Source organism: Melozone crissalis, unplaced genomic scaffold (assembly GCF_028551555.1).
Source record: "Melozone crissalis strain CALT ecotype California unplaced genomic scaffold, PUWL_Pcris_2 ptg000018l_1, whole genome shotgun sequence".
Lineage (NCBI taxonomy): Eukaryota > Metazoa > Chordata > Aves > Passeriformes > Passerellidae > Melozone > Melozone crissalis.
The window spans coordinates 23,066,198-23,082,776 of record NW_026535796.1 but is presented as its reverse complement, the minus strand read 5'-3'; the positions used below and the strand labels follow the sequence as shown (position 1 = coordinate 23,082,776).

Below are 16,579 nucleotides of genomic sequence, written 5' to 3'. Positions count from 1 at the left end.
GATTTACTTACAGGTAAAACTGGGATAGTCACTGGGCATGTTTTTCAGCTGTCCTAAAGGGTTGTCACAATGACTTTGAAGTCACTGAAAGTCTCCTTTGTGGTCTGACAGAGTGAGGCTTAGTCTGGAGCAAAGTCTCTGGGGAATAACCGTGGGTGCAGATGGCTCGCTGGCTGCTGTGAAGTGAGCATATCGATAGGTTTGACAGAACAGCTGGAGACCTATGAGCTGGCTGCAGAAGGTGGAGCATGGAGGGTTGTGAGAGCAACTACTGCAGATTCCATATGTTGTTTTCCTGGTTTTCTCTGTTTCTGCAATGTCTTAACACTGATTTCATTTCTTGAGCTCTAAATGTGTCCACACCTGCACAGATAATTTTTGCTGCATCTGAAGAAAGAGAAAAATGTGAAAATAGGCAATTCTGAAACCAGGTTCGGGAAAGATTGTGACAACTACAACTCGAATTACTGGGTAATTTAAAACAAGAAGAATTTTGCTTACAGTCAATTATCACCCCTTTTTGTTACAGTCTTGCCAGCACTTGCATGTCTGTTTCCAGTATCAACTGCTTTGCTCTGAACACACCCAAGGATCCAAGTGAGTGTGTTTTCCCCCCCCCCTTAAGTTGCCCTCCAGCATAGCTGTAAGATGTGGTGAAGTGATCCTGAAGCAGCTCTGTAGCAGCTACTCCACTGCATCTCTCTCAAGGCAGTGGAGAAAAGTACTGGCAGCATCAGAGGGGTGGTGGGTGGAGGATCTCATTCAGCCATCTGTGCAGTCAGCTGAGCTTGGAATTAGGGACCTCCTGGAGTTGGAGACGAGTCTATTTCACATCTGTACCAATATTGTATATATTTTAAAATGAAGTTTCAATCTCTTTATGTACTTTTTAATGTACTTTTCTAGCAAAAGATCCAAATGTTTTGTTCCTTTGACTGCAGTATTTGGCAGTTCTGTCCTCTCAGGGAATCACTTAACAGCTTGAAGCAAAGCTGGGATTCGTTGCATCAAAGAATATGTAATGTTTTTGTGTAGTTTTAGCCACACGCAGACACCTCTGTTCTTTGCATGTGCTCATTGCCAGTCATGACTTTTCAAAGGGTATTCACTGTAGCCTAAAGCACCAGACTGTGAAAACCTGAGCACTGGTAGTTTTGATAGTATGTAGCTGTGTGAAACATCCTGCTCATGCAAGAAGTCAATGGAATTTCTAAGGTGTTCAGTTACCTCAGAATTTTTGACTCTGATTTGAATTTATTGTGCTGGATATGTAATCTCTAGTTAAAGAGCAACTGGATTCTGCCTTTATAAAGCAGTGATGCATTGGTAGTTACATTGTAAGCATGTATGGCTTAGCATGGAAAGTATAAGAACCAAAGGAGCAAATCTGTACTTGCCATTGGCTTGCTTTATTCTGTCATGGATCCGAAAGGCCAGGATGAGTAGAAATCCTTCTCCAAGCTGGAACAGCAAGTAGAGCAGTGGGAAGAAGTACAGGGGGCCAATGATCTCTGGGGCAAAGGCAACCTTGAGGATAGCTAAGCCAAGCTGTACATTCTGGCAGCCAGTTTCCATGCACACTGTCCGTCTGCACCTGAAGGACAAAAATAGATTACAGATTTAAATTGCTTCCAAGCAACTGAAACAGAGCCCTGCCTACCTTGCTGGTGCACTTCCTGTGGCTAAAAGCTGCTCTGTCAGGAACAACACTGCAGTCCCAGAAGGTTTTGCCTCCTGCTCCATTGGCAATGGGCAGAGACAGATCATGTTACAAATGTGAACTTTGTTCATAATGGCGTGGGAGGCCTTGTGTCCTGCTCTGGACTCTTCAGCTTCCTGCAGAGAAGTAATCTGAAGTTGTAAGAGTCCAGCATATGAAGGTATAAAGTCTAGGAGGATTCCTACCTGGTTTATGTAGGACAAGGAGGAGCAGGTTTTATATGTCAGGTTTTCATCCTAAATTCCTGGGGCTGTAGTGGAGAATGCACTGATTTGAGGTAGTAACCAACTGGGGAATAATCGTGTCACTTGGGGTTTGAGCTCTGTTAGTATTTCTCAGTTGTTTTGCATTTGGGTTTTTTCTTGGAACTAATTTTTTCCCCCAGCTTCGTTACCAAGAGCAGAGGGTGGTAATATGTTTAGCAGGTCACTAGTGGCCTTAAGCCAAAACCATCCATCTACTTGTTCAGTGAACCTTCCATGGTGATCAGGTGCCTGTGCCAAAGACACCTGCTTAGCTATTCCTCCCCTCTCAGCTAAGCCAAGCAGAGGTTAAAGTAATTTCTCTTCCCACTCAAGCTGTGGAGTCACTGGCTTGGGACCAGCTTGTACTGTCTGGTTGTATTCCTAGATCCTATTTGGGGTGAATGGGGTCAGTGTTCTACTGAAGTATATTCCTAAAATTCACATTTTCACCATTGCTCCACAAAGCAGAGCTGCCAAATCTCTCTGTTCCTGATGAGAGAGAGAGGGGAGGGAGGTGTGGAAGAACATACCGGCCATCAAGCTTGAAGGCTGCAGAGACAGCATAGCCCAGCAGGAATCCAGTAAGGGGCATTAAGGCAGAAGTTCCCAGGAGAGGTGGTGACAAGACAACCATGATACAGCTTCCCATATTGGCCACAGACAGAGCAATTATAGCAGCAGATGATAGTAGAAGCATAACCATCCCTGCCTAAAGTAAAAGTGATTGAGGTGTGGATAAGAGAGAAATCCCCAGGAAAATTTGCCTCAGCTGTTAGAAGCCGCTGTACCCAGTTCTCTGTCCATCACGTGAAGTACACAGAGGGCATAAGTGCCTTTCATGTACATACTTGTTATCAGTAACCAACAAGAGACCATCCTGGGCTAGTACTGAGAGAGACCTTAAATAACCAAATACCTTTCTAGTCTATGTGCAAAATGTCTGCTCTCTCTGCACAAGCTGCTTGTTTCTCAGGCATTGCTACTTGTCTCTGTCCAGATCCCTTTGTGGCTTTAGTCTACCCCAAGCAGGTGCTGAGGAAACCACTTTACTCACAGGTAGAGCCTAGCAGAGTTCTTGAGTTAGACAATGGTGTATCTGGTTGTCTGGATTTCTGTTTTGCTGTTTAAATGCCTGATGTATAAAGGAGGCAGGGATGTGATTCCAGGCACTAAGTGGGCACTTGGTGATACAGTGGCTTCTGTTGGATCGGTATCTCAACAAATTAAGCAGCAATTTTGTGATTTGATTTTTGCCTTGTGCTGGACCTCTGAGAACAGTGGATTGGTTTTAATCTGTTTTGGGGTGGCTATTATTTGGTTGGTTGGTTTTTATCTGGGTTCTGCTTTCGTAGCAGCAGTAGTTGGGGGCAGTGCCTATGATGTTCATTAGTGCTGATGTAGCAAAAAACTTCCAAAGTTAAAACTGAAGCAAAAGGGGAATGAAGCAAGTTGGCTACAAAATGTTTGCCTGGAAAAGATGGATTACTTCTTCTTGGGCAACTTTTTTAACATTAAAGTGGTGAAGTGCTTGTCTTGACCTCTATCCTCAACCCTTTCATTGATTTGTGCCATGTCTTAGAGAAGTTAATATGTCTGTGATTCTATTTTTGAGAACTTCCTCAAGGCCCTTGATTGAAAGGCAACTAGCACAGGATACTTCTTACCTTGGTGATAAAGCCGGTGTACTGTGGTTTCTTCTCATTCAAGATGATGCCAGTGGCACAGGGGATTAGCATCAGCACCAGGGAGGTGATTATTCCTTTGTAAGGTACCTTGCCCTCCAAATCACCCTCAGACAGTCCTCCCGAGTACAGGTACAGGAGCAGTGGCATTAATCCAATTGCCAGGACCATGGAGCATGCGGTCATTACAACACTGAGATGAAGAAAAGACCCCTCAGTAGAAGAACAACACTTTTAAAAAATGGAATATGCTAATCTGATTACTTGCCTGGACAGATGATTTTAATAGAAGACTTCACCTCGCTTTTTCCCAACTTGTCTCTGGGATCTCCCCAACATCACTGTCAGATTGTAGAAGGATGTGATATGAATGGAGAAGGGAGAAGATGACTCAAGTTTCATGCTGAGAAAGGGTACATACATACCCATGACAAGGGTACAGTTCACATTTCAGAAATTCACTACTGAGAGAAAAAGTAATACTTTGTATTTTTGTGCTGTGTCTTGCTTATCACTAGGGTTTGTTGGACAGTGGTGTTCTGCTAGTTCAACATTTCTCACTGATGCAGCCTCTTCAGGCAGCATGATCAGTGCACACAGAACTGCATGTATAGACACAGCATATATATATATGCTCTATGTACTGCTTCGTGGAGATGAAAACGTGTTCCTGCACCCATGTTATCAAGAACAGCATGCCAATGATTCAGAGAAAGGTACAAAGTGCCATTGTAAAACGGGTACAAATGAACTTATTGAGCAATATGGGCGCTTTAAAAATGTTTTGGATTTAGTATTTCAGTTTTTGTCCAGCTTCTCAGGGCCTACTAATGTTGATTAAATTAGTTTCTGAACCAGCCAAATAACTAGATTAGCCTGGACAATGGACATGTACATAGCTTTTCTTACCTGAGGTTCATGTCCCCTCTCAGTGCCAGGCTAAAGATGTTGGAGAGGTTTCCCCCTGGGCAGCAGCCACAGATGAGGATGGCCAGGGATTCTGGGGTGCCCAGCTGGAAGAGCTTGCCCAATATGAATGCTGTCAAGGGCATGATGCTGTACTGAGCCAATATGGCTATTGCCACACCTTTAGGTCTCCTGAGGTGAGTTGTGATCTTGGCTATCTCCATTGTACATCCCAGAGACACCATGATGACCAGGAGGACCACGATAAGGATTACATTCAGGGCTGTGTCCATAGCCTGCTGTCCAAATGCAAAGGGTGGTGCCAGACTGGTCAGGGAGGTGCTGCTCTGCATGCAACCTGGGCTCCAAAGTTCTGGGCTATCAAAAGCTCCCTTGGTCTTGTTCATCCTGCTGAGGGGTTAGGAGGTCCCTTCTTCTGTAAGTGGCTGGGAAGGTGAGGGAAGAATTGATTCAAAAGTCCAAATAACATTAAATTAATGGAAGCAAAACGTAAGCTCTCTTTCAGGACACCACTCTTAGCCTTCAGCACCTGTTGAAACAGAAATCTGCATTTAGAGCAATCAGCTGTGAACCCCATTCATTTTGGAAATATCCTGTGCAGTATCTTCTGCTCTGGTCCTCCACTTCTTCCAGTGTCCACCCTCACAATGAGACAGCTGGTGAGAGCAAGAGGAAGACAGCTCAAGGTGGGTAGAGAAGACAGGTAAAGATGGGCACTTCATACAAAGGAAAATGAACCAGAGCTTCTCTCATTCACAAGATACTGCTGAGGCCAATACTTGAAAACATGATGCATCCAGGGTACTTTGTTTTTAATGAGATTATAAAATACTTATTCTTCTGGCCATAAATAAAGCTTTTGATAGTGAAGTCTAGGAAGATATTACTATGCAGATGAGTAATTTCTCTAGTAAACCCTGAGGGGCCTTCAGATCTCTTTTCCTGATGTGTTAAATCTGCCACTGTCTAGAAATATTTTGGTTGCATATAGGAATTAATTCTCCAAGCCTTACCAACTTTGAAAATATTATTCCCTCCTTGGTGCTGAGGGAAAGTTCTGCATGGTAGGTACCTCAACTGACCTCTGCAGTGCAAGGCTGAGACCCATGGGCACAGCAGTGCTGCATTCAGGGCCTGGGGTGTTCTGCACTGTGATCCAGCTGGGGCTGCAGACATCACACAAACTGTCCAAGCAAAGCCAAAGAGGCAGCTGTTCCCCAGTCCAGATTGGCACCTGCCCTGTGTTTTCAAGGCTGCATGGCATGGCATGCACTCAGTGCTATGGTGTGCAGGGAAGCAGGGCCTGGCAGCTGGTGCTGGGGCACAAAGAGGGACTGGAAAGGTGGCTGATCCTCCAGCTTCTGCAAGGGTGACTGTTCCTCATCCTGCCACTGCTCCCTGTCCCTGGCTGTAATAGGGGATGGGCTTCCCAACACCTGCCATGCCCTCAGGTGTCATATTTCCAGATCCCTCAGCAGGTTTTGCCTTCATCTAAGGCAGTTATTGCCCTCAGATTGACCTTAGTCATCCCCTAGGTCAAGGGAGGGACTCCAGAAACAGAGCTGAGTATGTTAAACCAGAGCAAAATGGATGCTGTTACCTTAGTGCCAGTGGGTGCAGCTGTAGGAAGCTTTGGCAGATCACCTGCTGCTCCATCCTTTCCTGGCTGGGCTCGGTGAGCTGTAGTACTCTTCAGTCCTCCAGCTTCAAGAAAATCCCCCTTGGTAAAATCCCATCCTCTGCTTGCAGGGTATAAAGCCTGGGTCTAAAAGAGCCTCACAGAGAGGGAAGTTGCTGTTCTTTGGTAGTTGTACTAACAGGACTGGGGAAGGGATTTTAACTGGGGAGATTTGCTGCACTATGTCTGAGCTCTAATTCCTTTGCTGAAGGGCATTATGATGCTGCAGTAGCATGTCCATTGCTTCTATTCATCTGGGAGCTCAGCAGGCTCAGCCTCTGCAGCCCTATTGCTCTGGAAACATTGCTGGAGGCAGGCAGGAATGTCAGAGCTCCGTGTTCCTCCCCACTTGCTCTTGCTTTGGTTGGGAACTTTGTTTTCCAGGCTGGCAGCCAGGCCGGAAAAGCACCAACAAGAGCTCAGGAGGTCAGCACAGTCATCCCCATCGGGTGGGAAGGAGCAGTGCCTGTGGCTCTCAGTGGCTCTGCACATCCATGCCCATGGCTTCTCTTATACCCTTGTAAGCATCACACTGCCCTTCTTGGGGACAAGGGGCCCTTCAGTAAGTCACAGATGGTGCCTTGTGTCACTGTGGTGGCACAGTAGTGCCTTGGCTCACTGCTGGGCTCTGGATGAGCAGGTGGGGCGAGGAGCCCTGCAGCACCGTGTGCATTTTGATTTTCTGTAGGCATCTGCAAGACTACCAGGCACAAGCAAGGGCTGCCCAAGTAGTACATGGGCAAGATCCATACAAATTAAGATAAAGTGCAGGAGCAAAGCCCACAGCAATTCTTTATCCCTCACTTAAAGAGTTTTTCCCCTGTGAATCCCCAGAAATCTTCCTAAAGAAATGCTTGGTTTTCACCATATTTGTCTTTCAGCTGTGTGCTGAATTTTGTAAGAAAGAATGAGTCAAGCCAAGCAATAAAGTGCTTATAAAGTGCTACTGCCTCAACCTCCTTTTCCCCCAAACTCATTGTAGCTCAGGTTTTTAAAATGACAGTGTTCTAACATTCTCACCCTTTCTAGGACTGTAGAATAATGTTTAAATGACTCTAATAATTTAAAAAATGCCTGTTAGTTGTACATTGTTCAAGCATTCCTACTGGTTCCTGGTAGTTAATGGAGGAAACACCACAGGAGCCAAGGAAGAGACTGGTTGAAGAAAGTAGGATCGTTATTTCACCCTGGTTCATGCTTGCGCATCTAGTTATTTGAGGTGGGCAACAGAGCTGGGAGTTTGCATTGAAGTGTGGCCAAAGAGCTGCATCTCAGCTGTAAAGCCGCTACTCCCGGCGGCAGGGCCTGGGTGGTGGGATGGCTGAGGGAAGGCTGGAGGAAGGAGTGCGCTCCCACTGCGGGGCAGCGGGCCCGGGAGTCGCACCGGGGGCCCAAGCACCCGCCTTGCCTCAGAGGACGCGCTCGCCTTGCCGGAGCCGGCTGTTTAACCCCTGGGCAAAGCGTGCCCTTTCCGTGCTTCGGCCGCTCCCTGGAAGGGCTCAGCTCCTGAAAGGCAAACTCCCAGCTGCCCTTATAGTGCTGTCCGCCTTTCAGTGCGAGCTGAGGGGCTCTGCAGCAGCCGGGCCCGCGGGAGGGCACTGAGGGCTGTGGGGCGCTGCAGCAGCCGGGCCCGCGGGAGGGCAGTGAGGGCTGAGGGGCGCTGCAGCAGCCGGGCCCGCGGGAGGGCACTGACGGCTGAGGGGCGCTGCAGCAGCCGGGCCCGCGGGAGGGCAGTGAGGGCTGAGGGGCGCTGCAGCAGCCGGGCCCGCGGGAGGGCAGTGAGCGCTCAGGGGCGCTGCAGCAGCCGGGCCCGCGGGAGGGCAGTGAGCGCTCAGGGGCGCTGCAGCAGCCGGGCGGGCGCAGCGCTGGCCCGGACCTGGCTCGGCTGCCGCAGCAGGTCCTGCCCGGCCGGTGCCGCTGGAGGGCAGTGATCGCATGCCCGGAGAGCAGAGCTCACCGCCCAAAACACGCCGCCCAAAGACTGCTTAGATCGCCTTGACCGAGTAAGATATTCCAAATTCACAGGTACGGTCTAATGCAGCAGGCATCAGGCGATGCTTAGCAAGCCGGAGGCATTGAAGGAAGTGTTTTAAAAAAGAATAAGAAAATGTATACGACTTTGCAGACTTCCTGTTGGAGCTCAAAATGAACTGTGTTGAGGATTTTTTTTTTTTAAGGAGTTAGTGCTTCATGCTTTTATAATGCAGCTTCCTAAATTCCTCTGATATATACAAAATGGTTTATGTGCCCCTTTCAGTGGTGGGGGGTTGAAGTCCGATTTCTTAGTTTGCAGCTGGGATCACCATTTCTCCTGTGTTTTTACAGAATTTAACATAACTTGAGCTCAGTCTAGTGGCTGCCTAAAGGCCCTGTTTCAGCAGATGTGCCCAACAGGAGCAGTGGTGCTTGATTATGTCAGATTTCACACTGTTGGCCCACAATACAAGCCATGTCTTTGACCTCTGATGCCCACATTTTGCTCAGGTAAGATTTGTGAAAACAGTGGGAACTGTACTGTTATGTGCTTGGCTAATCAATTTGCTAATTTCTGTGTGATTTTGTAGCACTTTGCCCACCACAGCCCTGCCCACATGTGAGCACTATGCTGGAGTGGGAATGGAGCAAGGAGAGCTTCTGCAGAGACAATCATGACCTGGCATGACTTGTTCCAGCTGTGACTGAGGGCTTTGTCCCAGCTGGAGACCCAGGGTGGTCTTGTCCATGTCAGCCAGAGCGTGCCCCTGTTGGCCAGCAGTGAAAAAGAAGCTTGCTCTGATGCCTCTTCTCTGTCAGATTATTTTAAATTTGAGTTTGCTGGGCAGGTAGGCATTGTTTATACTCTGAGCAGTGTAGGAAACTCTGTAGAAAGAAATGCTGCTCCCAAGAGCGTGAGATGCTTCAGTCATTTAGACCAACATTTCTATCATATCAGTACACTGAATCTCCCTCTGAATTTCTTGAGCAAGGCTTTCCACCAGCACTGGGAAATACCTAAGGGCCTTGGTGAGTGGAAAGGGTCTTACCCTATCCTTCCAATGGTGATACTACCCTGAGGATTTTAAGTTATTCCAGACAGAGAGCTCTGGAGAAGGGTTATGTGTATGGTAGGCAAGCCCAGGTTGCCATGGATTTCTGGCTGCTGTGATAGATTTTCTGTTTCCCCAAGGAACCTGTAGCAGTGGCCAGTGTGACCATACATGGCAAAGACTGTTTTCCCTTGGTGGGAAGCAAGCTGCAGGTCTGGGGCAGAAGCCCCCCTGCTGATGGGTTGAGGGGAGCACTGGGGGCAACCCATCTTCCCAGATACAAAGGATGTCTCTGTTTTTCCTACCTCTGCCTGCAGGAAGGGTGTCAGTGTGGTGTTGAAGCAGGTTCACCTCAAGGGCAGATTTTTTATGAAAAACTCTATAGAAGGAAGTCTGTTCATGTCTGTGATGCTTATTTTTCTCTGTAGGAAGAGATATTTTTATTGTCCATTGCAGTTATTTACTATGTAATTAGTGAATCTAGTTAATCTTGAATGTTTCATTTCTTTAGGGACCAGATGTCAAAGACAGGTTCTGAAAAATTGGACAGCTTAAGTTTTCTTGCAACTTTGATAAAATGGTGTCAGCAGGACATTTCCCTAAACCTGTCTCAAATCTGTATAGCGTTGACTATTGCTCTTAGTTTCAGAGGAGAAATGAGCATTAACTACTGTTCTTTGACCTTTGCAGGGTGATAACTCTACAGAAAATGCTGTGTTCTCTCTGGGTCATGTGAGAAGCCTCTTTGGCATGAACTTCTGAGAGCTGCTGTGGGCAGCAGAAGGGTGCCCAGTCGTTTGCCTAACTTCCAGCTGTGGATGCTGTACATCTACAAAAGGCAATTGCACCTTCAGCTGAGGTGAGTATGCTTATTTTGTATCAAAGGTTATATTTTAAATAATTTCTTTCATTAGGTTGTGCTCAAGTTCTAACATCATAGCTTTAAACTGCTCAATTAGTGACATGCACTAGTCCTTCTTCCTACATAATGAATATGAAGATTTAATTCAGGAGATGGTTAGGAAAGCGGAAAGTAAGAAATAAGGTGCTCAGGGATAGCCAAGGATTAATGAAAGAGTCCAAGACCCTCACGCACCCACAGGACACTCACTGGGGTGTCCTGAGCGTTCCAGCCCAGAGGAGCACCCCAAGTGGGCATGGAGGACAGCAGGGATTCACAAGGCTGCACCACAGCTAAGGGGCACCTGAAACCACCTCCCAAGGGATGTTTGAAGCCTGGATAGTCCTGGACTGCTGGCAAAGCTCTTGTGGCCACAATGCATCAGCAGAGAAATCATAAATAAGTATCTGTGTGTTCAGCAGCCCTTGGATATGGGGACTTGTTTGTTTACAGTGTGAGCTCTGTGAGTGCTCAGTGCTGTGGCTATGACACTACTTTTTAGTTTGGATTGGTACACTCCATTTACTTTGTTTCCTTTTTCTTCAACTCGTACTTGTTGTGACTGGACCCTGATTCAGTCTGAAGAGGCAGGATGTACAGAGTTTATGGTCTTCACTTGCAAGGGAAGAGAGCTGGACTTATTTCCTTGCTTAGCATCGCGCTGTAAGATGCAGGCGAGCCAATTTCTGCCTCTCTTCCACCATCCTGCTAAAACTCTGTTACTGCCTGCCTGGACAGAGCTGTTGGCTTTTTTGTATGGTGCAGATGTGCCACAAAAAATTCAAGAGGACTGTTGAAAACCCTTTGCTAATTTGTACTTTACCCATCTGCCATCTTTGGCAGCTCCTTAGGCCTGTGTGGGCTGAGGTCTGTCTAGAACAGCAGCCTCTGGGTGGCTGGATCCCAGTTTGGGTGCCAAACATATTCCCATTCCTCATGAATGTTTTGCTGACTTTCTGGGCTGGTGGAAAGCTTTTGTGTTAGGCACTGCTGTGTTATTGGTATTCCTGTGGTCAGCCCCTGTGCTTGGGGCTCTCCAGGCACCCAGGCAACGGCAAGCCAAACCCAGCAGTGCAGTGCCTTTGTCTTGCTTTAATTAATTAGAGTAGGACACAACTATTAGCAGCATGTTTTTGTTTCCATTTGTTCTGACAGCAACCAAAGGAAGCCATTATCTCTGCGAGAGGATGTTTCAGCAAGTGCTGTGGTAAATAAAGCTAACAGGATCAGTGCAAAGGAGAGGATCACATTCTCTTAAGGACAGCAATCAATAATCAGGCTGTTACATGCCAAATCCTTTCAAGAGGCATGGTAGCGAGTTCACACTCAGATCAGCCTTTAATCTTGGAGGATCACTGACCTCTCTACTGGCTGATATATTTCCCACAGTCTACCTGCTCGGTAGACTGTGGGATGGCGCCCACCTGTCCTTTTTGGCCAAGACATTTCTGTATGGATCAGGCTAAAGATGGAAGGGCAGGTCTGGGCTTCACTCTGGATAATGCTTTGCAGCCTGCCCTGCTCCATGAGCAGCAGCAATGCTGAGCACAACATAGGGTCCTAGAAACTGTGTGCTCCTCTGGCCCCTAAGGCAGAGAGAGCAGCCTCAGTTTTAACTTTCCTGCAGCGCTTGGCTGCAAGAAGCATTATTATTGGAAGCAAAATGACACTGAAAACCTGTTCTTCATGCTGACAAATAAAATACTTAAGCAATGTGATGTTGGTTAAAACATCTTAACATTTTTTTGTGCAACCCTAGAGAAAAATGACTTCAGGGTGCTCATTCTTGAGATCTCCAGTGTTTCCTATACTCCTCATTTTAGTGTAAGCCTTTTATCTTTGTTGTTTGGTGCAAAGGTGTGGGCATTAGATGAGGTACTCAATTCTATTTTATAAAAAAAAGAAGTTTGTAGCCCTCAGGGATTTGCAGAAAAGTTTGAAAATGTGATCATAAATTTCAGGAAACCAGAGTGCAAGCAGGAAAAGCTCAAATGCTTATAATTTTCTGTGAAAAACAGAACAAAATGCCTTGCAATTTTAAAGCTGGGATTCTCTGGAGCCTGATGCATAATTTTTGAGTATGTGGAGTTGGCAGTGCTGGAAAGGATGCTTTTCTCTTCCCAGATCACATTTTTCTGCTGAGAATTTTAATTAATGTGTTTGGCCACATCCTTCAGCCCGGCTGGGCAGCAAAACCTCTCCAAGGTCTTGCAGCCTGCTGTCCTTGTGGGGAAGGTCCCAGGAGCTCACCAGGGGCAGGAGCATCCCTTGTCCCTGCTCAGTTGCAGCCAGGGTGTGAACAGCTTGGCTTGGAGGATTATCTCCCACCTGCAAAGCTTGCTGTAGGGGTGTGATCTTCCCTGAGGACTCATGAAGGACAGGGGCTCTTTCCTCCAGGGGCTTGTTTGCGCGGCTGGTGACTCCTATGAGCAGGGCCCCAGTGTGACCCTGCTCTCAGCAGGGCACAGAAAGGCACAGTGCCTTCCCAGAAATCCTGCAGGGATGCAGCAACACTGCTGGGCTCTTCCCTCTGCTTTTCCCTTCCCAAGCCACCTCCCTTGGGCACTGCTCTTTCATATTTTTAGAAAGCACAGTTGATGTTTTTCAGCGCTGGCTTTGCACGTCAGCAGCCATTGCACAATGAGCTCTCAGGGGCCATTTATTTCACAAGCCAGGGTGGAACCCTGTGACAGTGCTTTCCGTCACCTCCCCAAGAGCACTCTGGGCTCCATTGCTTCAAAATGGCAGCTATTGTTCAGTGTCCCATGCCCTGCTTGAAACCAGGCCTCCCCCAGACACGTTTCAATAGCTCTTCTCTGTGATCCATTTATCCCCACGTGCTTTCAGGGGGAGTGGGGAAGGGCTCATTCCTGTTTTAGGGACCAATGCAAGCAGCCCCTTTCTCTGCCTCTCAGCTTTCTGAGCTACTCCTAATTTAATCTAGTATGAGCCCCTTGCAGAGCTGGAGGATCTGGAGGCTGGCCATGCTCACTTTAACAAGGTCTGTGCTGCATGGGCACGGACCAGCCCATCCTTTACAGTATGATGCCTGCAAACAGGGAAGTTATTATTTGAATTTATAAAAAAAAAATCAGCCCTCTGGATAAAGGAGGGCAACAATGAGCATCACTTTGTTTTACAGCTAGAGGGTGACTGTGGAGACCGGGGGAGAAATTTATTACCTCTGGTAAAAGAATTGGCAAGACAAGTAGAAAACTTCAGGGGCTACAGGCTGGCTGGGCAAGGTCTGGACGCCCTCCCTCACTGGCTGGGCTTGGGTACTCTGTATGTTAATACGGTGTACCCATATTAACATTGTATATCCATCATTTCCCACTAAAATATCTTATTACACAGAGCTTGTTTCTCCACCCCTCTATTGTAAGCACCTGTGAGTCGTGTGGGTCCTGTGGAACCAACCTTGGCTAACCTATGCCACCTCTAACTAATGTTTCAGGGCTCTGTTTTCACATTTTCCCAGCTGGGCTGAGCACCCTTCCAAATTGTCAGCCGGTGCCACCCACATTGATTTATATTCCCTGAGAAATACAGTTGTAACTATTTCAACTACAAGATACCTTGGAACCATAAATGTCTCTAAAGTTGTGAAGAATGCCCCACTCTGGGACCACAATAATCCTGCCTCCCTAAATTTTTCCCATTATATTTTCCTGAATTTGCCTACATCTGATACTTCAGCTGGAATGATGTATTCCATTCCATATGTACTTCTAGCATGTGCACATCTGCATGGCACCCTATCTGCTTCCCCTGACATGATGCCCACACTTCCAGAGTATACCAGAACTCTTTTCTCCCACTAAAGCTTCTCCCTGGGCAAACACCTTTTTTGCTTTTCCTGTTCCTCCCTATATTTGCTCTTCCAGTTTGAAAATAAGCTCACCATAAGCTCATGTTATTTGTGTTTGTTTTGGGCTGGTTCAGGGCTTTGCTAGCAAAGAGGGCACAATTCTTGCAGGTTCTTAGGACAATGTGCTTTATTTCAGGCACAAGCAAACCCGTTGTACATAGCATGTGCAGCACTGCATTCACCCACAGAGGTATATAAAGGGTAATGATAATGTTGCCCAGAAGGCTAACACATCAAAGGCCTAGGAGCAGTTAAAATGTATTACGAGCTGTTGGCAGAGATTGTGGGGGGTATTCGTGTGTTGCTGATTTGGACAGCCCGAGTAAATGAAAACCCTCTGGATTAATTGGTACACCAAAGAGGTTTGGAGGAAAATGGAGGCTGATGGAAAACGACAAACATGGGAAAACACAGATAGCTGTGTGTGCTGACCTGCTGTGGGGCACTGCTGATTAACTTGCAGCTCCCTACCGTGCCCTGGAAAACCAGGCAGAGCTGGGGGTGCCCCGCCAGCAGCTCACCCAGCACTTTGGTGGGAGCAGACTGAGCCCCACAGGCAGCATCTGCAGTGCTGCTACTCTAGCACAGCCAAGAGGGTAGTTAGAGGTTAGAGGTGAGACTTACCAGGTGTCTTGTGACACCTGGACACCATGGGACAAGAGTTTAATTACTTTTAATGATGTGGGGTCCTGGGGGAGGGAGAGGAGGCTGTATGGTGCCTGGTGTCACAGAGTAACTGGAGCCGGCAACTTCAAAATTGATTTCCCACAGAATCTGCTGGCTGAATCAGATGACAACCAGAATTGAATGATACACTCCCATCTGTAGCAAGGACACCCATATTCCAACTATTGTTTTGTGGTTTATTATTGACACTTCAATTTTACATAAATGGCATCTAACCTAAGTGTTACAGTGGCAGCCATATGAACTCCAATCCTAGCAGCTCAGTACAAGCTAATTGAGCAGCTGGAGCAGGAGCACTCAGCACTCTGTAAGGGCATGACTGTAGGCAGCACCAGGTAAGCCATGCCCTTACAGACCACCTGCCCAGTGGCTGGGGCAGGTATCCTCATGCTGAAGATAGTGGTCAACTGGGGGTCTTTCATACATCCACACTGAGACTGCAAAAGAGAGTCCCTGTCTTCTTTCTGATCAGCAGCTGTGCTCACCAATGGGTTTCTACAAGAATTGTGCCTAAGCCAACCTGCCACAACTTGTGCTGGTGTCAGTGACCTCTCATCTGGACATCACACGGCTCATCCTGCCAAGTACTTCTGTCTTGTCATGGTCTGACCTACTCATCGCTCACTCTGGTAGAGACAATTTTTTTACTGCTACTCTTGACAGGACACCTCCAATTTGGATGGTTTTCTGTTCTGTTCTACCAGTTCCTCCTGCAGCTCAGGAGTTTGTTTCATTCCTGTACTCAACTCCACACTTTGCCTATTTCTCTCTTGCAGACTTGGGGAATCCTTGTCACGGGAAGAAAAGCACAGAAGGTGGTGTGCCTCTGGTCACCTGGTGATTTACAAGGTCTCTTGCTTCTCTCATTATCACTGCAGGGCATGGAAGAGGGGACAAAAGAGGCTGCTGTAACTGGCAGGTTCTCCCAGCTGTGTGTCCTTCTGGCACCTGTGTGGGTGTGATGGGGATTGAAGGTAAAACAACACAATTCCAGAGTGGTCTTTCTCTGTCTTTTTCCTAAATATAGTTATAAGAAAACTAGTCAAGTAAAACCAGCAGAGAGACAGAGAAGGAAAGCACGTTGCTGTATGCACAGGTAGGATTGCTCCTCTCCCCAGGACCTTGACCCAAGCCTGTCAGGCTCCTGTGTTGTCTCCCAGCTCATTGTCACAGATTATTTAAAACATGGCCCAGCTCTGCAGCCTCTGTCACTACCCATCCCACTGTCTTTCTGCTGGCAATCTCCTCTTTTGTGGATGTCAGAGGAAAAAATCTTGCCTTCTATTTGTGTTGGGGGGCATTGTAGCAGGGTGGGAGAATGCATTTTTAATATAGTGAGGCTGTGAGAATGAGCGTCACCAACTTTTTTTCTGACATGATTCTGAAAAATTCCTTGCTTTTCCCATAAACCCAAGACATTTATAAAGAATCTGTTTTCAGACCAGTTTTGAAGCTGAAGGCAAGCATCAATTTTAAAATCTATTTTTAAAGCAAATAACATTGTAATTTATAATGTTAAACTTAATTTTTTAAGTGCTCTCATCCTTGGAAAAAAGAGAACATTTCATTTTTTGGTGACTAATGATGAAGTGTTTTCTAAAGGTGACTGAGCATAGCACAAAAAGTCCTAAATATATTTATTAGCTTATCAAACATAATTAATTGAATTTGGTTGCTAATGGTTATGACTTTGCAAGTGAGAAGCATTTTTGGTTAGCTAGACAGTTTCTTACCAAAGAACAAAAAATCCAACATTAAAACATATGCAGCTTACTGAATAATCATGTTATTTGTCAGACAAGCAGAAGTATCATCACTGAAATGCTTCCAAATGCCAAACTG

General features: G+C 46.7%; 1 protein-coding gene across 3 annotated transcripts; it reads right to left on the bottom strand.

The window, feature by feature from the left end:
* SLC10A1 (solute carrier family 10 member 1) lies at positions 1-6,486 on the bottom strand. Of its 3 annotated transcripts, none has more exons than XM_054275488.1 (6): positions 6,175-6,486; positions 4,557-5,230; positions 3,630-3,840; positions 2,496-2,674; positions 1,398-1,594; positions 1-387 (listed from the first exon to the last, which is right to left on the bottom strand). In XM_054275488.1, exons 2-6 carry the CDS (start codon positions 4,958-4,960, stop codon positions 269-271), a joined length of 1,110 nt encoding a protein of 369 aa, XP_054131463.1. In that variant the 5' UTR covers positions 4,961-5,230; positions 6,175-6,486; the 3' UTR covers positions 1-268. The 3 variants fall into 3 exon arrangements, with proteins under 3 accessions (XP_054131463.1, XP_054131462.1, XP_054131464.1); XM_054275487.1 differs by having other exon boundaries at positions 4,557-5,103; XM_054275489.1 differs by having other exon boundaries at positions 4,557-4,999.
* Positions 6,487-16,579: the final 10,093 nt, after the last annotated feature.

Bases quoted from the DNA above. Each gene is read 5' to 3' on its own strand.
- SLC10A1 (XM_054275488.1), bottom strand. From the start codon at position 4,960: ATGAACAAGACCAAGGGAGCTTTTGATAGCCCAGAACTTTGGAGCCCA. The intron at 1,595-2,495 runs GTATGTTCTTCC...TTTGTCCTTCAG, and splicing joins GCCTTCAAGCTTGATGGCCG to GTGCAGACGGACAGTGTGCA. The intron at 388-1,397 runs GCAAGTACAGAT...CTCTTTCTTCAG, and splicing joins CAGAATAAAGCAAGCCAATG to ATGCAGCAAAAATTATCTGT.